The sequence below is a fragment of the Clupea harengus genome, chromosome 11 (genome assembly GCF_900700415.2).
Source record: "Clupea harengus chromosome 11, Ch_v2.0.2, whole genome shotgun sequence".
NCBI lineage: Eukaryota > Metazoa > Chordata > Actinopteri > Clupeiformes > Clupeidae > Clupea > Clupea harengus.
The window spans coordinates 15,500,186-15,528,107 of record NC_045162.1 but is presented as its reverse complement, the minus strand read 5'-3'; the positions used below and the strand labels follow the sequence as shown (position 1 = coordinate 15,528,107).

Here is a 27,922-nt window from a genome sequence, read left to right as displayed (position 1 = left end):
TGAGAGAACACAACCAGGATCTATGTGTTCTGCTGTAAGCCTAATGTTTGTGTATGTATGTAGCCTATGTATGAATTGTACACGATTCATTATTGTTGGCTACTCTATCTTTAAACACTGGGTGTCATTTTTGTCATTCTTTTTTGTCAGGTTCATTTATTTTAACATGAGGCGGGAGAAACTTTACCCTTTCGTTGCTATCCAGGGTTTTACACCAAAAACGTACTTTATCTGTTGTGAAACCTGTCGTATTAGACCACAAAAATCACTCTCACAGACTATCTGGTCGCCTAATGGTTCTGTCCTGTTGAAATACATCATATCCTCACCTCCGCGCCCTAGAATGTGATCTTCGCCACAACTTTGTATCAAATAGTCTTGTCCATGTCTCAGATTCTGCCTTTAGAACGCTGAATTTTTGCAGTGCGTTGCCATGGCACCAAGGTGTAAATTGCATTTTGAAAACGTGACATGAGCTTAGGCAAAACAGTTTTGTGGCTGGTGTAATCGTTTGTATGACAGGTCGAATATCCTTAACTTTACTTCGAAGCCTTGGTGAAACTTTACTATTTACTAGTGAAGCACGTAAAGGCTAGACCAGCTATCGCTGTCATGATGTAACATTATTTAGCTAACGTTAAGAGTTACATGCAGTGATGATACGACCGATGTTTACATAGCACAACATAGAGTAGGCTACCACATTTCTGTCATTTAAACGTGATGGACCACAGCGAATCATCTTTCTCACAGCACCATTGTATTGATAAGTATCCCGATAACTCTGGGCAGCCAAATAGTTTCTATACCACCCGTCTATGCGAAAAGGTAAGTTAAAAAATAGCCTACATTTTCTTGTTTTTTTCCTCATGTGAAGATAATGCGGACAAAACTAAACCATTATCGCTAGAGTATCTATTCACAGGACTGACATTAGGCCTACTCAAATGTATGCTACATAGAGGTTGGCCAGGACACTAATTGCGTGAAAATATGTCCCTTAGCTTATGCTCCAAAAGGCATAGCCTAATAATGTTAGACCTATGATTCACTCAACAAACAATTCACGTATATAGAATTTATAGCCACAGAAATTCAGTGTATGACCTTATCTTTGAAGCTAGTTTGGGGCATTTGTGGGCAAGCATATTCTTCCCTTGCTTTCCATAAAGGCACATACCAGATAAATAATAATAAATAGCAACTTATTTTCAGCTTACCCAGCCAAAGGGAGGCTTTGATCTCACCGACCCCAATGGCTACAAATTAAGCACTGCCTACAACTGCAGACATGATCCGAGCCTGAAAACCTACTTGTACCGTAAAGATATTCATAAGCGTCTGCTGAAGAATGGATTAATTACTAAAGATGACAAAGTAAGCACACCTATCAATATATCAAGAGTGGTTTAATTCACATTTCTTATGACTTATTATGACTTAATGCAATGTATTTTATTTGTCAGGTCACATGCAGTTTCAAAGAGTTCAACACATACAAGAAGTACCTTGCAGAAGTACAGCTGGACCTGGACCATAGGTTTAAGATGGAGCAGGTTCTTCTGTGTAGAGAATTTAGACACTAGTGTATTAAGTTGACCTAGTTCATATAAATGTATTAATGTAATAATAATATAAAATAACTCCATAGATAAAACTATGTACATACTTTCATACATATCAGCCTGAGGATTTTCCAACAATATGCCCTTCTTTACATGGTGTCAGAGAGAGCTGGTGCGCAAGATACTCATTCTCCAGGAGGAGGGCAAAGTCTCTCCAGACGTGTCTGTGACTGACTTAATTGAATGGTTGGTCTTCCATGACCAGGATAACTTGCAAGAAGACATGGGCAGGTGAGGCTGAATTTTTTTTCTCTATAGCCATAACAACACCAGAAACAAAGCATTTACCCTCAGTAATTTGACATGTTTGTAGGCCTGGACCGAGGAAGCCACAGAGTTGCAGCAGTAATGTTTTGAAGCTGCCAAAAGTGAACACACAAAACAAGTCTCTTAAAAAGTCTCACTGCAATGACACCGTAAGTAACTTGTCTGGTCAGGTAATAGGTTTTCAGGAAGCTCTTGCTCTAAAGAAAGTAGGCATACAATAGCGCATAAAATAGTGGAAATATTAATTCAGAAAGGAGTAAAGTAGGACAATGAGGGGCACTTCATTTGTTGCTGTTGTATGTGATTCAAGATATGCCACTCTGCTTTGTGGTGGTTGTAATAAATGGAATGAAAATGTAAAGGATATATTTGCTTGTGTAAAACTCGCCAGCGGCACATGCTGAAGGAGGTGGCAGAGGATGCGCAGAGAGAGCTGAGGCTAGAACAACGCTGGAAGAAGGACCGGCACGAACGAGAACAGCGGGTGCTGTCCTCACAAGTACTTTAGCTTTCAGTATACTTTAGCGTTTCTAGCACCCTTTTCTTCATAATGTTCTTAGTCCAAACTCAAAAGCACACGTCCATGAAACCAGGCACAGCTCTGGCCAATCACCCGTAAAGGGATGACTTAGAGAAAACTCTGTTTTTACTGACTCCAGTCCCAGATGGATATGGGGCGCCGTTTGTAAAATGTTGCACGTTCGAAAATCCTGCTCAGTTTTGCTACATTTAGCATTTTCATATGGAACAAAAAGCACGACAATATTCGAATGTCACTTTTTCAAGCATTTAGAGAGAAATTCATGTAAATTCATGCAATAACTTTTCCAAGGATATTTTTTGGCAGTAACACAAAGTTGTTAAATAATATAAATATTTCATCTAAATGTTAATGTTAAATGTTAAATGTAAATGTTAAATATAAATGTAAATGTTAAATATAAATGTAAATGTTAAATGTAAATGTTAAATATAAACGTAAATGTTCGATGTTATATATAAATGTTAAATATAAGTGTTAAATGTAAATGTTAAATGTAAATACAAATATCAAATGCTAAATGTAAATGTTAAATGTAAATGTTAAATGTAAATGTAAATGTTAAATGTAAATGTAAATGTTCAGTCTACATGTCAGACTTGACGACAGAACATTAGAATATTTACGGTAATTCATAGCTTTCAGTAACACTACCAGGGATACCTTGCGGGCAAAATGTGTCGACCAACAGTGGACATCGTCGAGCAGTGCAACCTACTCAATTACGATCGCCATCAAACACAGATCATACCACAATAGCCAGACAGAGATATCTAGAAAAAAATTACATTTTGGGAACCTGTGATCCCTTTACTGCACCCGCTGATATTTGTATTTCTGTAACGTCGTAGAAGTCCCTGCCTGAGCTCCAGTTTGGAGATATTTACATATATCTAATAGAAAATCCGTCCCCCTACACACCTCAAAAACTGAAAGCCTACCAAAAGCACAGATAGTAATTTAATTTTCAGAAGGGGATGGGTTAATAACGATGTTGTCTGGAAGGTGAAAACTAATAAACATCTTCATTATCAGAGCAAAGATGATTGCCATTTAATAGCTAGCTACCAGCTAGCGAGCTACATACTGTTAGCTAGCAACCTTTAGCCTACCCAACACTGTTCTTTATCATTTTACACAATTTCCTGGTTAACACAAGTACAACCACCTGGTATGGCGAATGATAACTGAAATTATCTTCCCAAGTATTTTCTACTGGCATTGTAGTATTACCAGTTGGATGACAAAATACAGTAGCCTAGCCTACTTGCTTAGGTACTTCAACTACACTCGCAATCTCAGAGCAGAAACCGGGTAATCCAATTTTAATCGTGTTGATGCTTTGTTTCTTGACTTTTCTTGATCTATTCCCGTTTTAGGTAGTTATTCTGATGAATGAGACGACCAAAACAGGGTTAATGCTTTTATTGCAAGCTCCAAAAAGAAGGCTAGTTTACTGCCCGTCTGAGAAAAGACGTCTACAATCAGCTGGAAACAGCCGGGCTTGTCTCCTCGCCGATTTGAACAGCCAACCGAGCAACAACTGTCTGGCATTTTACTACCTATGTCAGACCATTTTAAAGCGGATATATTAAATAATCTTGAATGAAAGATGGTCAGTTCCAGTATAAATTCCAGTGGTAGACAGCTGTGGAGTGTATTTTCTTGCCCGCAAGCTGGTAATTCTGACGTGACGTGAAAACTATGAAAGCCAATTATCGTAAATATTGTAAGGTTCAGTCTTCAAATCTGACATGTAGACTGAACATTTAACATTTACATTTACATTTAACATTTACATTTACATTTAACATTTAGCATTTACATTTAACATTTACATTTAACATTTATATATAATATTGAACATTTACGTTTATATTTAACATTTACATTTAACATTTACATTTATATTTAACATTTACATTTAGATGAAACATTTATATTATTCAACAACTTTGTGTTACTGCCAAAAAATATCCTTGGAAAAGTTATCGCATGAATTTCCATGAATTTCTCTCTAAATGCTTGAAAAAGTGACATTCGAATATTGTCGTGCTTTTTGTTCCATATGGAAATGCTAAATGTAGCAAAACTGAGCAGGATTTTCGAACGTGCAACATTTTACAAACGGCGCCCCATAGATGGACATTTAATGGTCATTGTCATTAACTAACCAGGCTTTTGTTAGAATTAGCTGTGAATACTTTCTCAATTTTACAGAGACAGAAATGCCATGAACCAAAGCTAGCTGTACAAGGCAATGGGCAGAGTGGTTACTTAACCAACATTGGAAATGCACTTTTCAAGGAAAGAAAGGGTAAGGCACAGAATAATCCAGAGGCTAAATAAAAAAAATTCTTCATATATTTTTTATATATATACATAATTCATGAACAATATTTTTTCTTTTATCAAGCAGTGAGCCAGGATAACTTAATGAGGAGGGCAACTCTTAAAAAGGCAACTCTTAAAAAACTGGCCCCACTGCCATTTGTAAAGAAGGTGAATCCTATGTAAAACTGTGCAAGATGATGTAAGATGGACTCATATTCACAATGTTATCCATGCATTTCTCAAACTAACATGTATTTTTTAAACGTTATTTAGGCTGTGTACCCTAAAACTAGTGTGACAGCAGTAAGATCCAAAGACACTTCCAGACTCAAATCCCGTGACATTTCAAGTAAGTGCCTAGTTCTCAATCACAATTTTCCTGTAGCACTCACTGTTCATCAATTTAGAATATGAATGTTTTTGTATGTCTTTACCATATAGAGGGGATTACAGACAGGTCTCTCTTTTGCATGTCCTTTCAGATAACAGAGAGATTTCCATCACCATGTCGCCAAAATCAGTTACACTGGAGACCAATGTTTTGTCCAAACCTGGAGGCAATTGTGGAGATTCAAGTGCTATCCTCACTGTTTCACAACTCAGGTTAAATTTTGAAGGCCAACACTTACAAACCAGACACAAACTACTGTATATTCCAGCTATGACCCACACAGGCACTTCAATAGAGCTCTTTCCTCAAAAGTTACACTAGATGATGTTATGTAGTTTTGTATGCTTTTTGTTACCATAACAGTAGAAATGATTGTTGTTTTATTTTTCAGTGAACAGAATCCGACTGAAGATAAGCAGAAAATATGTGTAAGTGCACTGCAGGCAATCAAATACTGAACAATGTTGTATAATGATTCAATGCCTTAAAAGAATATTCTGCTCTTCGTAGTGAAATATAGCCATGAATTTAGTTTGAGTGCTTCATAACTTTATTTAAGAATGGGGCATGTTTTCCTTTGCCTTCTCAATACAGAATATCATGGAGGAACACCATGAAGTAATCAGAGATATCGTCACTATTGCGATAAATGATATGACGAGTATCATTATCCCTGCTTTGCAGCAGGTCAAACGTGAGCGTTCGCCAGTTAAACAGAGCTCCTCTAAGGACATACCAACTGCTCATAATGACCACCTCAGCCATATTGAGGACACCAAACCAGACAATGGTATTTCACAGCATTCCAGTATTTCACTAGTTACAGGACATCTGTCCTATCTGTCCCCCACTTGTTTATATCTGAAGCTTGAGGAGCCAGACAGTAATGAGACTGAATCACTCTTGTGTGGCAAACTTTGTATCCTAAACGCTGACCTGCTGAATAAAGCGGAAAGTTTCATCTGGAAAGCAATACGTGAAGTGATGGAAGAAATAGAAACCACAGGGTCCTCCTCTGTCGACAGAGTTGAGTCTGAACCTCAGTGTAGTTCCGATGAATATTGCCATCATTTGAAATCAACAACATCCAGCACACATGAAGGATTTTATGACGGTGACAAAACACTCCAATCCGAACAGTCTGTTTCACTGACAAACCCAAACATACAGTGGGATGCTGTAGCCTGTAGAGAGCAGATGTTCATGGATCCAAGTGCCAAAAAAACACAACATGGACAAGACAGTTGGAATCAAGTGAAAATCCAGTTCCCGGAGCCAAAGCTTTGCTCGAGTGAACACAGCTCCTCCTTCGACACAACACAGAGGAATCTGATCTATTCACAGTTTGTGGATGATGTTCTGGCAAAAGTGTATTCCTTTGTTGCTGAGGAAAGTGTTGAAGGTGTTTCACAGACAGAAACAATCTGCTCATCATTTTCATCATCATGTTCATCCAGGATGCACACCGAATGCCTCCCACTTCAGGCAGACAAATCCAACAGTACCCCTGTGTCATGTGCTTCAACTAGATGGGAACATCATGTAGAGAAGGCTCGAAGAAATACTAGTGTCAGCCCAAAACTCCCTCTTGGGCGGTCCATTAGACTGCTGGCTGCTGAGCCACTGACTCCAGAGGAGGAAGTGACTGTTGCTGAAACAGGTCTGTATGCTGATGAAATGGTCATGGATATTATGAATCAGATCAAACATGAAACAGAGGAACAGTCTGGAGAAAGTAAACACTCTGAGACACCAGACTCGTTCACTTGGTCTGAGGAATCTGTAGTTATGAATCAGGGTGTTGATGTTCCGCTGGTTGTAAAATGGAATCCTTTAAGGACACCGAAATTCCATATATATCATGAAGCAGTTGAGATTTGTCATCAAATTTTCCTCAGTATCAAAAGGCAGCTTGATCAAGCATGTTCCAACAGTGAGACTGATGTTTCTAAAGCCATGGAAAAAGCAATTATTTGTGAGTTTGTTGATTTTGTCCAGGACAGGCTGAGCAACATGTGTGGACCAAATAAGTGTTCCATTACTAAAAATGCTGAAATGAAGAGAAATTTGTCAGAGCACTCTCTAGGGTGTGAGTCATCTGAACCTGAAAAATCACTGAAAGCGTCCGGGATAATGGAAAAGGTCAAGATGCAGTTTGAAAAAGCAGCTCAACAGCCTGTTAAAGCTGTTCTTGAAAGTGCCCTTAGTGATTTTTTCTGTTGGGATGTCGATCTCTCTAAATGTGCTTCCACTGAAAATCTGCGATCATGCCAGAATCGCCCGAGAGCCATGAGTAAAAACCAGACAGACCTGTCACACTTAGCCAGTGATATTATCTTGATTGTGTGGGAGAAGTTGATTGAAACCTCTGGTTGTGAGAAATCTTGTGACAGTGAAGCAAAACTGAAGAACTTAATCAAAGCAATATCTGAAATATCATCTCTCAACACTTGTGCTGCCCATGCAAACACAACTGCATTGGGAGCTGAACTTGTCCTGGAGGGAATTAACCGTGCTGTTGAGACCAAGCTGATGCAGTTTATTACTCAACAGTCTGTGGATGACCAAAGAGCAACGGACAAGACTCCCTTGGTCAAAAAGACAGCCCAAGTATACAGATCTTTAGATGGCATGAATTGCTTCAGCAATCCAGTGAACAGTCATGGGCAAGATGTTCATGGTTGTGTGCCTTCCACACCCTCAGAAAGTGCATTTAAACACAGCCACGAACACAATCTTTTTCCCAAACAGACATACACCGCTTCTCAGCCCTCATGCAGTTCAAGTCCCTTTGTCAGCAGTTCAGAGCTTGACAACTTCCTTGGAACTCTTTCAAAATCAGCCATGTCTCTTTTGAAGGACACTTATGGAGAACAAGTTACAAACCTGAAGATAAAGAAGGACGTCAACACATGTCTAGCAGATCCTACTTTTGAGGGTTTGGTGATACAGCCAGATGCTAACGGAAGAGATGTGATTGTACATTGTGTTGCTGTGGAAGAACTGTTTCCATTATGCCAGGCGAGGTCTCTAGAGAATGAGAGGAACAATGAAAGGTCAACGCACACTCAACCAACTACAAAGCCACCAGAAGTTATTTGTCCAGGTTTTCCAGAACAGATAAATATTGTGGACAAGGCAAGTGTAAGAATTCAGGGTAGTCAGATCAGTCAGCCCAAAAACCTAGCCATATCCTCTCCTGCAGCCACCACCACCCACCTTTTCAAACCCACCATTGAGACATTTGTGGCCAAAGTGATAGACAAGTGCATGCAGGGTTCAAAATTGATCACAAAACAGGGAGAACTGTCCTATGAGAGACACAGGATGAAGGGAGCCATACATGCTTCTGGATCGCCCCATAAAGTGCTTTCTGACATGACTCGATCTTTGAAAGACTGTCGACCACACAGCGCTGCAGCACACTCAAGAGGTAAGTCTATCATATACAGCTGAAAGCAGAAGGCAACTGTTCATTTTTCACATGCATATATGGCACAGATATTGTGTAATGTCAGTTACCTTGTTTAAACTGTACTAATTGTATACAATGGTTTGCTCAACATTCCTTACACAGTATTTACTAAGCTATTTACCTGACATTAAATTCAAGAAATATACAACTAAAAGTAGAGATTTTGGGCCCTAATTTAATAGACTCGCACTGGGGGTTCGTACACACAACAAAGAAGGTCATGGCATAAAGCTATTTTTATTACTAGTGCACATTCATCTGGTTATTTCATAACATGCGTACAGACCTAAGCGTCTTTGAGGGCAGACGACACCTCATTTGGGTGTGTCTGATAAAAAAGGTAGGCATTTCATGGAAATTGTATTGAGGCGCTCTGCCACTTCCTTTTTTGAAATGTAATCTGCATCTTGGTTTTCAATGCCTGACAGGCGCATTTTATCTAATCTCTACACAGTTTGACAGCATAACATTGACCACTCAGTTACTAAATTGACTGATCATCTAACTCAACAAAATATGTTATCAAAAGGCTACGTAGGCTATGCAACTATGCTCTACGCTGCAGGCAGTGAATAAAATAATCCAGTAGCCTATTATTCATCATTCAATGCGTACCAAAGGTGAGACAGAAATGTAATAGGGCTTTTTAAAATTGTACAGCATAGTTTAGACTCAGTTTAGACTACTCATCAATGCGTCATCCTTCCACTTACCATTCCAAAATAGGATAAAATAGGATTGCGAGTCACTCCATTTAAATAATTGTTGTTGCGGAATCAATTATTTTCTATCGATCTTCTGTTGGAGTGTGGCTGGGACTGTTTTGCCATTGAACTATTATTTAGTAAGAAAATGCTCTGGAGATGAACTTAATGTTTTTGGTTTGTTGATTGATAAGCGCATTGTACAGTGCACTATTTTCTCCACTGCATAAGCTATAACAGGGACTTTCCCCCCCTAAAGAAATTAGGCTACCCACCCCTACTAATCTCTTAATTTATTCTACATAAATAAATTCCCTAATATCTGATTGGCCTGTATGTTAAATAATGTGAAGACCACAGCAATGACTACACTTTGGTTGTTTGAACTGTGCTTGGCTTTTATCAATTCAACATGACACATTTAATTTCACAATGTCAATTTAACAGTTTAAATATTTCACAGTTGGACTTGAACCAAACAAATTGTAAATGACTTGTCATCAGAGCACGTCAGAATTCCTGTTGATTGGCTCAAAAGACACAAATTCAGCGGCACACCCAAAAAGTAATATGCAAAGGCTTTCCATTACACTAGCATCCTGTGAGTGCATATATGCAAATAACAATTCTTCTTGACCATTTGATGTTGCGCCGTTTGCAGACCATCATAACATCACACGCGTAATGTGCAGCTTGTTGCCTTTCAAACTAGAGTCTAAAAAGGCAGTATGTGATGAAATAACAGTGGAAATTGAAAAAGGTTAATGAATATGACATAAAATATAATGGAAATGATTGTGCACTTAGAGTACAGTGTTGTTATAGGTTAGAAACAACAACAAAACCAAACAAACAAATAAGAAAGAAACTGGAAATAACATAACACCAAATAGAACTATCACACTTGGAAGTGAGGAAAGCAGGGTTTTTTAGACATAACTTATGCTAACTAGGAAAAGCGAGGAGGAATTTCATTCAGGCATTGTGGCAGATTAAAAATCTTAGAAATAACAATTTATAGAATGGCCAGTTGACATCACTGTGCCCCCATTATTGCATCATTTAATAGAATTAAGTGATCACATCTGCTACATGGAGGCAAGCCTCTGTGGTCCAAGGTAGGGGATAGATTGGTGGGGAAAATGTTAAAAATAATGTATCTATTGATGATTGAATATATTATTAAAATAATAGTGAATAATAACATTAATAGTTACTTTTAGTCCATAGTATTTGCATTTACTATTTGCCCAGTTGCACCTTATATCCTTAAATTAATTAACATTTCTATGTTGAAGTTTATGTGTTGTTTCATCCGTCTAAACACAAGCATGAACTATGTGGGGTATCTTCTGTATGCAATATGAACCATATGAACTTTCACATAAAACACATCATAAGTTTGTAATAATAATGTAATTCTATCAATGTAGCACATATTAAACTGTTATTTACATGTTACAAAATATTTCACATTTTGTTCTGCAGGGGAAAAACAAACTTCCGGACCCAGGCCTAGCACTGCACTTAATGTGTTGGACCTCCATAGCCAAAGCAAATTCAGGGAATCTCGGACACAAACCAGTTCTGCATCAAGAACACCCTTGCATCACCAAGATATGTTTTGGAAAAACTTTCGAAAAGCTCAGTCAGCTGTGAGCCCTGTCACTGATGGTTCTGGTAAAGGACTCAGTCCTGTGAAGGTCAATCCTGTTAGACAACAGGGGAATGGAGACAAAAGCCCTTTGCCAGCCCCAGGCACTGACAGGTCTATCCCAAAGGCGTTAACAAAAACTATCAAGGACATTGTGGCTAAATTGTTGGTCAACATCTATTCTGATGGGCCTGATACTCCTGGTGCTTCCAGTCCTATCCTTGATCCAACCACCTCAAATCTTCTGGACCGTGTGCTTCTGCAGATGGAGAGATTTCAGTATCAACTACTGGATGAAGTGGGTGCTGAACAGCTTTTCTCCACATACATTGACATACAGAAGGTTGCAAATTCTGTCTATCAAGACTTGCTCAGTTACAGTGGCAGCTGTGAAAATTTGCATCTTGCCATTTCTGCATGTGACGATCACTTAGTGAAAAAGATTGCAAGCTCACTGGCCCAATCATTGTCCAGGAGTATCCAGAACACAGATTACCTCAGGTATGATAACCTGAGCACAGCCTCCACTCGATTGAGCTCCCTAGCGTCCACTACATTGAGTACTCCAACATCCTGGGTTACTGAGGATGCATGCACAATTTCTGAGGACATAACACTTAGATCTGTAGACCTAATATCAATTCGTTCCTTGGAGATGGCAGAAGACCTGATGGATGCAGTTATGGTTGAACTCTATGCTGACCCTGCCATGTTTGGCACCCCACAGCCAAAAGACCTGGACTGGCCCCAGCTTGCTCTGGCTGAACTGAATCAAGCAGCAACAATGGTCTACAAACATATGTTAGAACAATGTGGCTCAGTGGAAAACCTCCAAAACGCTCTGAGATCCAGGGAAAAGCAAGTGGTCACCACAATGGCTGGTGCAATCGCTTCTCAAACCTACAGGTTAATCTCTATGAAGGAATCAAGTGGCACCCCTTTACTCGATCAGACATCTAATCTCAAAGAATTGTCATCCATAAGCAGTTATCCACAGCTGTCTCCTGGTCAGTGTTTTATCTTTTACCAGACAGTATGGGATATCATCTCAACACTTTTGCTGGAACTGTGTAAAAAAAAAAAACGTGGACAGCATCTCACTCCAAATCTTTTTCTAAAGTCTCTGAGCACACTGTCAGAGTGCCCTGGAGTAAAGATAAGTAATGATAAGAAACAATGTGACATCTCCAGTGATTCCAGTGCCATTGAACGGATTGTGCTTGGGGCACAACGAAGACTCAGTGAACATCCTCACTACTGGAGTGCCCTGGAGTCTTTGTTGATTGCCAAAGATGAAGCAGCAGCTTGGAGAGTTGTGATCACTGTTGTCGAAGAAATATTGAAATTTGCATCACATCCATTTGGTGTCATCCCAGTTCCAGCCTCAAGTTTCTACCATGATGAAGCTGAAGGTGAGGCGACACATGGTTCTGCTGATGGCTCAAACAAGCATGCTGATCTCCACCAGGACTACTTAGATGTATGTAGTCTACGTGCTGGCTGGCCAGACAACCTTAGCCTTGATATGACTCCAGTGTCACCTGTTAGTGTAACCAGGGGCTCTATCCAGTCAAGCGCAGTTGGCTCAAAGAAAGTGATGTTCAGATCTTCTACAAAAGTTGATTACTACAGTAAATCACAGGTTCCATCCAAAAGAAGGTCTAAAATGTCTGATGAAGCAGAATACCCATCCAGTTGCTTGAGGGGCACTAGAGTGATAAGTGTCAAAATAAAAAAGGTAAGGATGACATTATATGGCCTTTTACATATTCATAATGATTATACGTAATTAAATATTCACCCTGTCTGTCTTTGTGCCCCTAAAGTATTCTAGTAAAGGTAGAGCTGCAAGACCAAGGAGGTACAAAAATTATGAGGATAATTCAAGTAAGGGGAAAAATTATCCAGTTCTCTCTAAGCTTGTTTCATTGAATTATCATTTAAACCTGCACTTGAAAAAATTGTAAACTAAAATATTTTTTTTACAAAAAGATTTTGTACATTTGTTCTAAATCTGCATCATGAGCACAGTCCTGTGATAATTTGCAACTTCTTATAATTCCAGCAATTGCATGCATTCCTAGCTACATCGGTGTATACTGACTAAATCTGAAGTATTGTAAGAATAACATTTTTTTCTTTGTATTCATATAGATCACGATCAAAAAGACACGGAAAAACAGGGAAATAGTCTTGGATCGCTCCTGGCAAAATTCTTTCATCGAAACTAGACACAGTGACTTATTTCAATAAAGTTCAGCAGCAGTGAAGTTGTCTGTGAGTTTACACTCTGTGTGAAAAGTTTACCAGAAAGAAATCATACACAGTATTATGAATGAACCAGATGGGTCGCTGCTGTTTCAAACATCACATGTTGCCTGTACAAGTATTTGCGTCTCTTCATCAAGTCACCTCCACCAGTGTTGTGTTCCGTGCATGTCGTTACTAGCTGACAACGGAGCCAGAGCTGCCAAAAGACGTGATTCTACCTCAAGCAGCTATCATATATATACCCGGCTAGCTACAATTTCTCATCAACCTGGTCCTAATATTTCATCTACGACGCGGTCACACATTCAGCGGACGATTTCTGATTGATAACGTGAGATAACTAACGTTGAAGGAGCTGAAAGAGTCACAGCTAACGTTAATGAATCGTTGATGAAAGGCATATTCTGATTCCAAGAGCTAATGTTACGCTAAGCTGCTTGTTAGCTGCTACACGGGTAACGTTATGCCTGTTATTATCCAAAAGCCAGAAGTAGTGGATAATATCACCTATAGTTTGCTGTGAATAGGATGCGTGAACAGAATCTACTTTAAATAAGTGACCTTTTAGAAATTGTTCGAGATCTTTTCAGATCACGAATTGGCTAACGTTACAGGCTCTGCAATATTGGGTAACTTGGTCGGCTATCCTTTATTAGCGTAGTGAGCTAGACATCAGTTAGCTTGCTGGCTAAACGTAAACAATAACTATACGGTAAGACTAGCCAATTCATAAAGCTGTCTAAATGATCCTTCAGTGTGTCCAGTTAGTTATCGTAACATATTGGAGCTTGCTAGTTAGCTAGCAGTAGTACCGGTAGCTTTCGGCTATATTAGCTTGCGAAAGTAGCTGAAGGTATGTAGCCATCGTTACATTAGTTGTAGTTCACGTCATGTGCGATCTACTTTCCCGTCTCTCATTACCAAGTAGGTTTTTAGCCTACAAGCTAATTGTTGTCAAATTTATTATAGCAACATAATTATATTATTTACGTTATCTCTGTGTTAAGTGACATATTGTGGATGAGCTAGATAGCAAGCTTGTTTGTCAGTCATTTAGGTGTTAACATCAACGCTAGCTAACTCATTGTGTGAATTGCAAGTTCATACATGTCAGTATTCGTATTTGCCGGATAGTGTAAACATCAAGTCAGGCACTGAGTGAACCTTTCTCAAACCATGAAAAACTGTGAATACCAACAAATTGATCCACGGACACTGACTACACCAACGGCAACACCTACGTCAACGCTACCGCTTGCTAGTAAAAATGTCCAGCGACAGCGGAGAAAGTGGGAAGTGTTTCCCGGGAGGAATCGTTTCTTTTGTGATGGACGGATTATTGTTGCCCGTCAAAGCGGTGTGCTACCATTGACTCTTGGCCTTATCCTTATCACCAGTGGCCTATTTTTTATATTTGAGTAAGTAAAGTAACATCATCATGTGACCTACTCATTATTTTGATTTGCCATTTTACATTTAGGCGTAGCTTTTATTGTACCGGTGTTGTTTGCTAGATCATAGCGAAACTCAGTGCAGCTTTAATCGATTAAACATTGCTAGTAGTGGTAGAGAAATATGTAACGACCTGGCTTTGAATTCGTGTGCTTGCCACCTACTCCAGGGTGTAACCTACCAGTAGCTTTGCGGAACAATAATGTGCGGCGTTGCTGACGTTGCTCCATTTATACTTTACAATTGCTGAATTGCTTTTGACAATGTGTTTTTACTCTCTTGGCACAACTATGACAGCTGGTAACGTTAACCTTCTTGTCTGTTCCCTGTTCTCAGCTGCCCCTTTCTGGTGGCACATCTGACTGTATGCATCCCAGTCATTGCTGGAGTGCTGTTTGTGTTCGTGGTCTTTTCTCTCTTACACACCAGCTTTACAGACCCTGGCATATTGCCGAGGGCCTTGCCAGATGAGGCTGCCGACATTGAGAAGCAGATAGGTAATAGTCTTAACTTGGTGGTTATAGTGGTGGGTGGGGGGGGGTCAGGGATTGGTGTACCATCTGTGCCCCTAAAGTGCGGCAGCAGGACATAGTGTGGGCCAGTATGTGAAGATCCAGACCAGATCATTGCCGTCCTGTCATGCTTAACACAGTGTTTTTGTGAAAATCCAGTGATGGATATGGCACATCTTGTGGCAAAGCAGTAGTTCATATTTCTGGATGGACTGGTTCTCAGTGTGTGTGTGTGTGTGTCTGTCTGTCTGTCTGTCTTCCTCCCCTTTGAAGATAACTCAGGCTCCTCCACCTACCGCCCACCACCACGAACGAAAGAGATCCTCATCAATGACCAGGTGGTTAAGCTAAAATACTGCTTTACCTGCAAAATGTTCCGGCCCCCTCGCACATCACACTGCAGCCTGTGCGACAACTGCGTGGGTAAGACCACAGTCCCTCACTCGCCATGGCAACAGCCAACGCTAATCTGTTTCTTTCAAGCTGTTCACCAGCAGTAAAGCCAGAAATATTAATTTGGGTGTGCCTGTGGGATATAAGGTAATTGTGAGCAAAACGCCATCTGTAGATTAACCATAACAGTTTTTACACTTGTTTTAAGACACTTGGTAACACTTGTTAAAACATTTAGAGTATTTGCCAACTATCAGTTTTATACATTGTATCTAAAGCAGACTTCTGGTTTTGTTTACTGTTGCTTAGCAACGTGTGAATGTTTTAAGAAATTGGTGGCGGAGGTGAGCTGCGACATTATTTCTTCATTTAATTCTACAATGATTTCCTCAATAACATTATAGCACTGTTGCATAAAAGGAATGTCAAACTTTGAGTTGTGGCGACTGCAATGGTCTAATGGTCAACCCACTGAACATATGCAGCATTGAACATGGAACTACATCACATCAGATTTTCTTAGACGGCTCTTTTCTGACAGCTGTTGTCTATTCCTTATTCAATGTATGGGCTCTTTAAAAACTTGTCCAGACATAGAGAGCTTTCTTTGGACCTTTTGCATTTTTTATTAAATCTCTCAGTGATCTGTCGCTGACTGCCAATTAAATAGCTTTAAAGCAGCGCCTGTGCTAACGCCACCCCACGCTCATTTGAACTTTACAAGGAAGTATCTTTGTCCATTTAGTCTATTTTTTCCTATTCATTTCAATAGAGTAGGAAATAATTAAGAAAGAACAATAAGAAAGAATTCGGATATTTTGTAATTAGCAGCTAAGGCATTTTAATGATTATGCTGGATACATGGTGTTTCTAGGGATTCTGGGGGGCCCCAAGCAAAAGTCAGCACGGGCTCCCTATCCCTACCCCCTGACCCATACAAAGGGTATCTGTTCAAATTAACCTTTTATTTTTAAAAGTACAGAATAAATATGAATATATATACAATTATATATCAATTTTAGTAGTTAAACATCTGTGTATAGACGCCTTATACAGAATAATTGAATACTGTCTAATTACTGTCACCTTCATATTGGGATGCATTAGGAAACTTAGGCAAATATCCTTCAGAGAAAAGAGCATTGTTGTATTTTGTCATCTAGCTTTGAAAACCAGCACAGTTTGCATCCACCAATAGATGTATTTTTAAAATACTTGATGAAATTCTTAATCCACAGCCTTGGCTACATCCTAGGTTATACAATATCTGATGTTTACACATTAAAAACAGGGTATTAAAAACATGACCGTGTAGGAAATAACCATAGGAGCTTGAACGTTAATGCAAAGTCCTTAAAAAACATCTAGCAAGGTAAATAGCGTACACTAATTATTATTATTAAGTCAGTACCTAACTAGTTGTTGTTACAATTGACAACCCATTTATCTGCAGGGACCAATTAAACCTTTGCTAAACATACTTCAGTCAATGTAACAGATTCTCACTAACCACTGTTTTGTTTTTCTTCTTCCTCTCCTATCGCCTGTGCTTTCGTTTTGAGTAGTATGAGTATTTCAGGTAGTTGCATTTCAAGGTGTTGCTGTGTTGTAGCCTAATTACGAAGCTCCTAGCAAGCTAATGGTTTGAGAACCCCTTAGGGGGGTTGGACCAGGTGGTTAAGGACATGTCATTGTAGTGTCCTGCACAAAGTTATAGATTTCAAGGGGGTTCTAAGCCCTTCCAGCTTGTGCCTATCGCTATAACACCCATTACAATTACATTAGTGTTATTGTAGTAGACATTAAAGTTAGAGGGCCCTTTTACTTTTGTCCTGGGGGACATTGTTTTGTGCTAATATGCTAATAAAATATTTTCCCCCCTGAGCTGTGAGCATATGGCCTAAAAGCCATTTGTTCTCTAATCAGATTTACTTATTGCTGCTGGAGAAGCAGATATTTCCCAGGGCATTTTGTACTGCTTCAAAAAACAATATAAGCTGCTTATGAATGCAAGTGTCATCCCATGCATTTATTGTAGGTGTATGAAAAATACTAGCCCAATTTCTGAAGAATAATGTTTGAAATGACACGCACGCCGGGAGTGTTTACTTTTGAAGCTGAGGGAGGTTGCTGGTTACAACAAGATCCTATTAGAATGTGTGACACAGTGTGCATATCTGATTAGTCATTGTAAGACCAATACTACAATTAACCACAGCCTTGTGTCATTTCTTGAGGGACAAATCTTGAGTTCCATACACCAGAGTGTTTGGCTGTTACATGTGTGTGGTTTGATATTACGTTCACAGAGAGGTTTGACCATCACTGCCCCTGGGTCGGAAACTGTGTTGGCAAGCGAAACTACCGCTTCTTCTACACCTTCATTGTGTCCCTCTCTTTCCTGACCTCCTTCATATTTGGCTGCGTGATCACCCATCTCACATTGCGTAAGTGTGTTTTGAGTCACCCATCACACCTTTGTTTTGACTCATTTGCTGAGCCCATACACACCTTTCCACTCAGCTGCCACACCACACCACACGCACACACACACACACACACACACACACACACACACACACACACACACACACACACACACACAGACACACACACACCTACGTAGGCAAGTAAAGCACATTTAGTTCAGTGCTGTTACTGTTTTGAGCTCTTTCTCAGCTTAGCACAGTAGGTGACTAATCCATAAAAGCCTGTGCTCCATGTTGTAAACAGGGATGCAGTTAATATTGTATTTCTCAAATGCTTTTTCTGTAATCATTTAGGCAACCTCATGTTATTGTGAAGTCAAGTTCTAAAACTAAAAGTCCCCCCCACACATGCACACATGTCCCACATTGTCCCACACAAACTTACTACTCGTCCCATATTTGGTCTGTTTGCATCGGGTCACCCTAGCTGTACTGTGTAGGGTACCAAGGGGCACTCACAAATAAATACATACAAATAAATTCAAATAGACAATAAGAAATCTACTATCGACCTTTCAGGCTACTACACCATTAAACCAAAATGGGTTATACACTCTACTGAAATAATAACATAAAGGATTGTGTTACCCCCTCCTCTCTCCCTGTGATTTGTTTTCATTGCACCTGAAAACCCTTCATGGTGACGTTATGAAGGCTATAGGCAACAGTTTACGAAAGACGTGGTGGAAGGCAACCAGTGTTGGAAGCAGAAGAGACAAGGAAATACACTGTGGGATGATGCTCTTACATCTCGTATGTTTGTGCGTGTTAAATCTTAAAAGACCTGGACATTAGCCTAGACAATGCATGCATAACTTATAGGCTAGATTTAACGCTACAAGCCTAGTCTATGGGCCAAAAGCTAACACTAGCCAGCATCTAAGTTTGTTAGTGCGTGGATTGTTCAACACATCAGCCTCTCCTGGTCTGTCATTCCTCAAAGTACAACATGACAGAGTTGCCAACTTTCAAGGCTGACTTGGCGTGAGAATCAGTAAGATTGACAAAGACTGACCAAAACAGGTGTATTTGTTGGCGTGAGCTGCATTGAAGTCAATGGAGTGTGTTGTTCATGCTAGCGGGAGACGAGACAAGACAAGACAGGACAGGACAGGACAGAACAGTGTGTCGCAGCCCTGGCATGTCTTGTAGCTCTCTTAACCTCGACACAGCTCCATTTCATTTAGTGCAATATTTAATGGACATTCTTTTGTAGTAGCCTATCAGGTTCACATCACTCGTGTACCAACCATACACAGTAAAAATGGCTCTCATTTATCATCTTGGTAAAAAGTCAAAATATGATAATACAGCCTTAGCCACCATTTAATCAATACAGTATCAAACAAGTTGGCGACATGTCTTTTTAACAGAATATTTTAAAACAGATACACAGTGAACAAAGAATCTAAGGATTATCAAAATATGTTATTTGCCGGTTATTTGCCACTGAATCTGTGTAGCCTGTACGGTATAGGCCTTTTAGTTGCTTTAGTTGTTTGCATTAACACTTGTGTGACATGTTTTTGTTTTATTGGTTTGTTATAATTATGCTTTGTGTTTTATAGTCATTAATTATGTTTATATTAAGAAATTCACATTTATAGCAATATTAATGTTTTTTTGTTTGGGCTAGTCTAATTCATTTCGGGCAACCAAACTTTGAAGAATGCCTGCCCGAAGGACTACCTGGGATTTAGAAATTTTGCGAGCCCCGTACATAATGTAGCACCATCGCCTTACACGTTGGCATTATAAAGCTTTAAAAAAAACTAACGTTACCACTAAGACGATAATCTACCTCAACTTGTTTGTGGTGAGCCTCAATGTGTCTTGTCATTGTCTCGTCTTAGTCATGGACAAAAGGTTGATGATGACATATTTAGTCATAGTTTCTGTCAACGAAATTAGCGTTATTAATGCGACGTACACTGAATCCTGACCACCGCAAATTGAATGTTCTAGTAATCTCTCTGAGAGTCCCTTGTTGCTACATCTTGTCACCTGATCGAAATGCACCATCATGTCAGGTGCTGGTAGGTGGCAGCCTGAAGTTGCCTTACCTGGCATTAGGTAGTGTGAGCGAGACCATACATGTTTCCAGTCAGCATGAAACAATGCTTCATTGTTGTGTTCAGGAGTGTTTTGGGGTATTTTTTTGGTTTTGTTCTCTCAGTGTGTGTGGTTTCAGGGCTTGCAAGAAAATGTTTAGTAGTGGTTTTGTGCAAATGTAATGCAGGAAAAAAATATTGTCAACTTTAAATCCTGGGTTAATATATATTTAAAAAAGTAAAAGTGTTTTCTAGCCTGGTGTAACCAGACCCAAGTTCGCCCTGTGAATAAATAGGTCCTCGCTCCATTGGAGATTGATTCCAATCGTTACATACCAATGGGCATAGACTTTGGGTTAATTTTGAAATCCATCTTGCAAACATCAGTTTCGGACTATAATCGCAGCGACAACTGAGCTGGGAACAAGAGGCGGGGGGAGCCAGGCTAGTGTTTCACTGGAAATGTCATACTGAATGCATCACATGAAATCATTTTGGTGGACGTTTATAGATATAATGCATGTTTTGTTAATTATGACTAATGTGCCACTTCTCTTAAATTGAATCACGGATGGATGGCTTTTCCTTTTCCTTTTTTAGGAGCCCAGGGAGGCAGCGGTATCCTCAATGCTGTTCAGCAGAGTCCTGCCAGATATCCTTTACCCTTGGTCCCTTCTCTCTCCTCCTCTCTCACACGTGCACACACACATGCTCCTCATTTCAGCACACTCTTCTCTCTCCCGCCAACGTGTTCCCAAACAGAGCTCATTCAGTTTACCACGTCTTTTCTCTGCCTCTCCCTCTCCACTCAGTTTTAATCCCACTCACCCGTAATTGGATTAGGAGTCTGGCTAAGAGCTAGCATTCATGACGCTGCCCAGGTTGACTGCTGACAGAAAGCCGAATGCAGCCTGCGACATGCAGCTGTTCCCCGCTCTGAATTTGGCCCAGACGTCAGCACCATGTGGTTTTGTCTGTTTGCCAGCGTTAAGGTTAATGCTGCGCTTTACCACAAGTTCCTTGACCCTCTTAGGCAGTTAAGCAGAAGGCAATTTATTTTTCCCTCCTGAGCAATTTTGCTGTGTGCAGGGGGGGGGGATGCCTTATTCTTTATTATTGAGCGAAATAATCTTATTGGGATGCTTAAACAATCTGTGTAGAACCCATATAGAGCCTTCTAAAGTTCTCTCATGACTGCAAGACAGTTAAAGATAGTATAATTTTATATAATTTAGCTGTTACAGGAATCCGTTTAAATGAATGTGTTTTAATTATGAATTAAGGTATAGATGTTAATAGAATTCTCAGTTTAAACCTTGACTCTTTTTGCACTATTGTGGAGTTGGTGGTCTGCTTTTTCTCCATATGGTCTATTTTGGGCCTGTCAGGCTTCCATACGTATTTGGCAGCCTCAAACCTCACCACCAATGAGGATGTGAGTATGATCATGTCAGAAAATTAACATCCATCAGCAGGTATGAAATAATATCTCCACCGTCTTTGCTGTTTGTTTCCTTGTTGTGTTTATGACTTCCATCAGTGATGAAATGGACTGAAAAAATGAACATGTGTATATCACAACATACGTATATCAAGATAACATTAGATTGAAAAATTGGAATGTTTTCCTGAATTGAGGAGTTATTTATTGCCCTAACATTTGTGTCTTATCTGCAGATCAAAGGGTCATGGTCGAGCAAAAGGGGGTTAGAGGACTATAAGAATCCCTACAGCTACAACAACATCTTCACCAACTGCTGTGTGGTGCTTTGTGGACCCATGCCTCCCAGGTCAGGACTGAAGTCTTCCCTCCTGTAGTTTTACTGCATGTTAACTGGATTATAGATCATTGGGCCTACAGTTTGGTCATTTAATTGCGTTAGAGGTCACTGGTCCTGTTTTGTTGTTGTTGTTGTTGTATTCAAACTTGTCAAGAAACTAATGGGAAAAAAAATGACTTGCTAGAATGACCTAAGCCTGATCAATAAGGCTTGTTTGTAAACATCTGTTTATTTATGATATGGTAGATAGCTTTTAATAGCAGCCTATATTGCCTTCTGTTTAAGCCCCTATTAACTCTGTCCCAGCTGGTGTACTGCTATAGTGCCCTATATTTTCTGTCTTCTGCATATTTGGGGTTGATTTGTGTTTTCCTGTCCCTTCTCTGTGCTCTCCAGTATGATAGACAGAAGAGGTTTCTTGCCTCCAGAGGACACTCCGCCCATCATTACCGCAGAGCAGGAGCTTCCGCCTTTCTTGTCCAAGAACGACACAAACATGGTAGGAGCGCCATCTAGAGTTACCTGCAGGACATCGACCTGCCAGAGCTCGAAAGGCTCCTCACAGGCTTCGCCTCAGCTGTTCCCAGATCAGACCCTTGCAATACTTAGTTTTGTGATGGAGACAGCAAAGCTGACTGACATCTTTTGCCACAGATCACACAGATTCATGTTACCCTACTGAAATTAGCAGGCTTCCTAAGTGATCCCAACATAAATAAACATTGAAATAAAAAACAAAGCAGTCTGGCTGTTGGCAGGTTTAAGCTGTACGAGCTAGTAACACCATGTACAGAAAGAGTTTTTACACAGTTGTATGCAAAATTTCGTACATCCCTGAGTAAAATCCATATTTTGTAGATACCACCCCTGCAGCAAAGGACATTTTAAAATGAGGATTTCTTGAAATATGTCTGCACTGTTAAAAAACTGTAATTTTGCATATGGCACTGTAATTATGCTATATGCAAAAGTTCCACTCGAAAGTCTCAGAACATAACATTCATTTGTTAGTCCTGTATTTGTAAACTCGTTAAGACTTGTAAATCATTCGATGTGACCAGACCTGACTCCTCAAATGTTGTGGCATCTCTTAACAAGCAGAAGCTCCACTCAGCACCTGACCAAGCAGCAGAGGGCTTTAAAAAGATATCAAAGCATTTCCAGCTTGCAATTTCCAATGACTGAAATGCTATTAAGAAATGGCTGTTAAGGGTAACTGTGCAAGTCAAGGCGATAATCTTGAGGACCAAGACGACTTTCAGATAAAACTGCATGTCTGCTGAGCAGAAAGGCCAACCAATCCCCTTATGTGACTCAAAAGGCCGGCAGGAAGATTTATCTGACACAGGTGTGCTGGTGCACCATTCCACTGTGCAGCTCTGCATGCACAAACAGGAAAACATCATACGAATGAATGAATTCCTATAAATATGAGCAAATTCAGAATGTAAATGTCATGCAGACAGTGAAGAAAAGGAAGCAACAGAAGAATGATTCAAAGTATACCTCAAAATACACCATGAAGTACTCCAGGAAATGCAAATAGTTGCTTTTGTAATGTCCAGTTAGTGGAGTGTTACTAAGTGTTGACTTAGTAGGGTGTCCAAACTTTTGCTCAGGCCACAGTTGCTCATAACATAATAAGGGATAACTCCAGTTTAACATTTGAGCAAGGCCTCATTGTTTCATGTTTCTCTGCTGCAGGGGTTCTATTTACCTATCATTTAAAAAACAAAAACAACAACAAAATCTGTCATTTCCACAGATGTGCCCAAACCTTTGTATACAACCGTTTATTGTAGGCATGTAACAGGATGTGTTGTCACCTTACCCATGTCAAAACAGTGTGTGGATTCTCTTTTTCAGCTGTCTGTAAGTGTGTGTGTGTGTGTGTGTCCTCCTGCTCCCGCACTCATAGCTAGTGTTATGTTGTGTTGTATAATCCTGCCCCCACAGGAGGAGACCTGTCAGGACTTTTCCCTGTCCTGCACTGGCTGAAGGGAAGTATGCCCTCTCCGCTGGGCATAGGAGGGGGCAGCAGGGATGGTAAGGGGGTGAGTGAGGAGATAACCGGGTGTCATGGTGCCCACCCGCCTGTCTGCCCACTCTCCTGGCTCTGCATGCCAAGTCTGGTGCTCCATCCCTCCCTCACTGCGTGCTGTCTCTCTCTCTCTCTCTCCTCTCTCTCTCTCTGTCTGTCTGTCCGTCTCGCTGTCTCTCACGCGTGCGTGCGCTTGTTCTCACTCTGTCACTCGTCATGGTTATGTCACTCCCTGTTTCCTCAGCTTGTCAGAAGCTTGCTGAAATTTCGGGACTCCTGGCGGACTGTAGCCCCTCTCTGCCGAGGCAGCAGACACAGTGTTGATACCCACGCGCTGCACATTCACAATGCTCATTGTGCTCTTAAGGCAGGTCAAATGCCGTCAGTCAAGGAAGAGGTCGATCAGATGACCCTTGAAACTCCCACATTGAAATATTGTATGATTGTTTCAAAGCAGACTGAAATTTTTGCATTGTTTAAACATGTAAATTGTCATTTATTGACAGAATTTTCAAAACATTATTAGGTATTAATTCATTTTAGATTTTGTAGATGTATTTTCTCTATTGACAAGGTCTAAACAGCTCAGCTCAATGTCAAACAAGGCCTTATTTTTACAAGACAGATTTTTTTTCTGCAGTTTTTTTGTGACCTTGACGAAACTATTCTTCTAACACTCTTTACATGTTTTGTCCATAACTAGAGCTCTGATTATTCATGGTGGTGTTGATTTATTTCGTGTTGTTTATTATTGTTTTTGAGACAATCGTAAACTCCTCACTCTCATCCCGCCATGCTGTCTTCTTCAGCGCACCGCCTCACCAGACTCACCCTTGCACATCCTGCGCTCTCTTCACTCCGCTAACCAACCTTCTCACCTCACTCTCACCCCACTCAGTCACTCACCTACTGCTCACTTACTCTCCCTTTGTCTTGTTTTCTCTTTCCTTTTCTTCTCCTTCCCCCCCCCCATCTCTGCACAGTGCACGCAAGGCACCAAGGAGCTTCTTGAGACGGTGGCTCACTCCCCCATATTTCAAAGCCAGTGCTCGCCCGCCACCCCCAAAACGGTCCCCGTAAGCCCCAGCCAGCAGGACACGCGCCCGATCGCCGTCTCCAGCCCGCAGGGGTCCCGTGCCCCCTTGCCCTCGACACCCACTGGTTGCTCAGGGCGCCAGGCCCGGGAGACGCACCCTTGCCCCCCCTCGAAGGGCTTCCTCGCCCGCAATACCAGCTGCATGCTGGGCAGCCTGGCCTACCTGCACCCTCACGGTACCCTCATCTTCAGCGACTCCTCGGAGCTCGGCTTCCTGCCTCTGCCGTAGAGTCTCCGCGTACCAAACACACGCTTCAACCTACGGACACTGAACTGCGTATGTGGTTACAATAACAGTCCTTGAATGCTCTGTTCCACCCTCACCCCCCCACCCCCTCCTTTTGGCTTGATTACTGTCTCAAGCCTGAGAATGTGGTTCTTGGTTGCCACCCTGAACACAGACTACAAGGGTTTCCTCCCCAAAGCACCGAACAGTTAATATATGGGTACTGAAACCCTGTACACTGAACTGAACACTTTGTTACTCCCTTCAACCCCAAACTCTGAAGTCGGTCTAAGCATGCTCTCGGCCACAAACTCAAAGAGAGAGGTGCTGTTCAGAAAGCCATTGTACATGCAGAATGACAGCACACTGACTCCAGAGGACTGCTGATAGCATCAGGGCATGGTTATGGGCGCGATGTGTTGTCTGTCTTGAGTTGTTATTGTTGTTATTATTATTATTATTATTATTATTATTATTATTACTGTTATTATTTCTATTTCATTTTCAAACTCAGGATTCTCTTGTGAGAGATGCCATATATCCTTAAATCCCAGTCCCAGGATTCTTAGTAAGGAAAGTGACGGTAAGCGACTGTATCCACACAAGCCTCACCACAACACTAAAGCACAAAACAAAACATTTTCACAAGATTTTTCTCTCCCACCCTGACGCACAGTCACAGAGCCTCTGAGGAAGGCTGTCCTGAGCCACCTGAAGCAGCCTTTGCACCGTCGCTGGTCAGCCTCTGCCCCAAGCATCCCAATAAGGCACTTTTAACCTGGTCAAAGTATACTGCTGGATAGGACTGGGAGTGCACTCCAGGGATGTAGGGATCCTATAGGGGTGATCTGTCCTGGAGCAGATGATTTCACTCCTTGTTTGTGGGCCTCTGATATCTGTGTGTCCCTGACTGTTGGGATCACTGATGTTGGGCTAATAAGAATTCGGTTGATGTGTGTGAGGTATGACAGGTTTGTACTTTTCTAGGTCAGGGATGTACAGCGTTAGGTTTTCTGCCGAACATTTTCTGCTCTATTTTTTATTTTTTTTCCGAACAAATAATGCCCACCATGTTGTGGACTGATGTGTATATTTGCTTTTTTTATATTCTTGTCTGAATTATGTTACGGTCTACTACAGGAAAATAGGATAAATCAAGCAACTGAGGAAACCGTATGAAATGTAGAGTCTGCTTAGCAGTACATTGATGATGCAGAATTGAAACTGGAATGTTGGCCTTCTTATGCTAATACTCATGATGATGATTTTTTGTAATGTAATTGGTTACCCAGCACACAACACCACACCTCTGGCCACCACTGTCCGTTCACTTTCCCCCGTCTCACAGTTCCCTGTCTCATCCCACTCTGGGTCAAAATGACTTTTGGGATGAGGAACAGACTTGCCACTGCCAACATGTATTTGCTGCCTAGTTTTGATGGGACAGTAAATAGATTTAAACAATTACGACTGTGACTAGTGTTTTTGTCTGCCAGATGCTGATGGGGAAAGGCTGCTGCTGATGTGGCGCAGGTGTATGAAGCCTCCTTTCAGCATCGCTCTACTCTGTTTATGTCTTAAGCTTCCATGAACTGTCTTTGAAAGTGTCTCCCTTAATTCTGATGATCTTATTGTGCTTTGAATATGTTATATTTAAGGAACAAACAGCCGTCCAGTATTGCAAAGCTCGAGAGCATAAGAGCTCGTCATCATCAGTGTCTGGCATCTGACCAAAAGCATGTGTGTAAACAGAGGGAGGAAATCGAGAACCACTGCTCCCCATGACGGCTGTGTGAAATGAGTGGCTCACACTAGGAGTAGCATATTTTAAAGGGCTGTCGAGCTGTCTTTCGTGAATGTTCTAGAAAGGAAAGCTGAGACCATGCATAGATAGGTGTTGCTGTGAGATTTCTTTTAACTGACCTTTGCCTCTGCCAAGAAATCCCACACCCTTTTGCCATTCATCATGGAGTGTCATTTTTGAAACGCTACCTTTTTTTGACACCAGGAGGCGCACTCTGCCTGCTCTTCACTAATTCCCTGTACCGCCCTGGGGCTTTGTGGTTTTCCAGGGCAGGAGTGAAAAGAATGTAGTTCAAAGATAGGCTGCTCTCTTTGTGACTTTTATTGAGCCACCTGCATTCACATTATCTAGAGATGATACATGTGGGAGAGGTCAAAACTAATATTATGGATATTACTGTATGTGATGTAAGCAACTGTTCTGCTTGTCACGTTAGATAACAGCACAGCTGCCAAACCCATAAAGCAAGCACATGAAAGAAGGGGTTGTGCAATGCTGTTCCATTTTTAACTGTCGCCATAGAGAATCACGGTACAGTTTGAGACAAACAGTGTTGATGGGAGTCCCCCTTGAAACAGCGCATGTCAGAGAGAGAAAGTGTATCAGAAGGCTAGGTAATATATAGCCTAGCTGAATCTGTGTGGCCCTATAAAGTATGTTTTTTTTATAGGGTACTGATGAGTGGTTTCATGTTGGGGGAGTGGTACATGCCTCTTCTCCTTTGGGTAGAGAATAGCCAGCTGCCTCTGACATGGCACCGATGCTGGGATTGAGCCATTTACTGTTTCCCAGAGCGTCTGTGCTTATTTTCACCA

At 40.8% G+C, this 27,922-nt stretch overlaps 4 protein-coding genes across 9 annotated transcripts; all 4 read left to right on the top strand.

Moving 5' to 3' along the window:
• The first annotated feature begins 227 nt into the window (after positions 1 to 227).
• Positions 228 to 1,697, top strand: LOC122133273 (fibrous sheath-interacting protein 2-like). The gene is made up of 3 exons (XM_042709097.1): positions 228 to 828; positions 1,216 to 1,377; positions 1,467 to 1,697. The coding sequence occupies exons 1-3, from the start codon at positions 724 to 726 to the stop codon at positions 1,584 to 1,586; spliced, it is 387 nt and encodes a 128-aa protein (XP_042565031.1). The 5' UTR covers positions 228 to 723; the 3' UTR covers positions 1,587 to 1,697.
• A 6-nt stretch (positions 1,698 to 1,703) lies between these two features.
• LOC105910074 lies at positions 1,704 to 13,261 on the top strand. 4 transcript variants are annotated; one of them, XR_004164580.2, is made up of 11 exons: positions 1,704 to 1,856; positions 1,939 to 2,041; positions 2,284 to 2,391; positions 4,654 to 4,750; positions 4,853 to 4,935; positions 5,041 to 5,116; positions 5,250 to 5,370; positions 5,550 to 5,586; positions 5,753 to 8,591; positions 10,826 to 12,878; positions 13,146 to 13,261. XR_004164580.2 is itself a non-coding variant. In XM_042709094.1 (9 exons), exons 1-9 carry the CDS (start codon positions 1,705 to 1,707, stop codon positions 8,612 to 8,614), a joined length of 3,639 nt encoding a protein of 1,212 aa, XP_042565028.1. In that variant the 5' UTR covers position 1,704; the 3' UTR covers positions 8,615 to 9,351. The 4 variants fall into 4 exon arrangements, 3 of the variants coding, with proteins under 3 accessions (XP_042565028.1, XP_042565030.1, XP_042565029.1); XM_042709094.1 differs by lacking the exons at positions 10,826 to 12,878; positions 13,146 to 13,261 and having other exon boundaries at positions 5,753 to 9,351; XM_042709096.1 differs by lacking the exons at positions 10,826 to 12,878; positions 13,146 to 13,261 and having other exon boundaries at positions 5,550 to 5,809.
• Positions 13,262 to 13,343: 82 nt separating this feature from the next.
• On the top strand, positions 13,344 to 26,768 carry zdhhc18a (zinc finger DHHC-type palmitoyltransferase 18a). 3 transcript variants are annotated; one of them, XR_001162802.3, is made up of 10 exons: positions 13,344 to 14,680; positions 15,051 to 15,211; positions 15,500 to 15,649; positions 17,929 to 18,066; positions 20,760 to 20,811; positions 21,492 to 21,594; positions 21,837 to 21,949; positions 22,337 to 22,439; positions 23,897 to 23,994; positions 24,965 to 26,768. XR_001162802.3 is itself a non-coding variant. In XM_012838792.3 (10 exons), the coding sequence occupies exons 1-9, from the start codon at positions 14,439 to 14,441 to the stop codon at positions 23,936 to 23,938; spliced, it is 1,104 nt and encodes a 367-aa protein (XP_012694246.1). In that variant the 5' UTR covers positions 13,344 to 14,438; the 3' UTR covers positions 23,939 to 23,986; positions 24,965 to 26,768. The 3 variants fall into 3 exon arrangements, 2 of the variants coding, with proteins under 2 accessions (XP_012694246.1, XP_031431576.1); XM_012838792.3 differs by having other exon boundaries at positions 23,897 to 23,986; XM_031575716.1 differs by lacking the exons at positions 23,897 to 23,994; positions 24,965 to 26,768 and having other exon boundaries at positions 22,337 to 23,888.
• Positions 23,947 to 26,768, top strand: LOC122133301 (palmitoyltransferase ZDHHC18-A-like). Its single transcript, XM_042709207.1, has 2 exons — positions 23,947 to 23,994; positions 24,965 to 26,768. The coding sequence occupies exons 1-2, from the start codon at positions 23,947 to 23,949 to the stop codon at positions 25,304 to 25,306; spliced, it is 390 nt and encodes a 129-aa protein (XP_042565141.1). The 3' UTR covers positions 25,307 to 26,768.
• Positions 26,769 to 27,922: the final 1,154 nt, after the last annotated feature.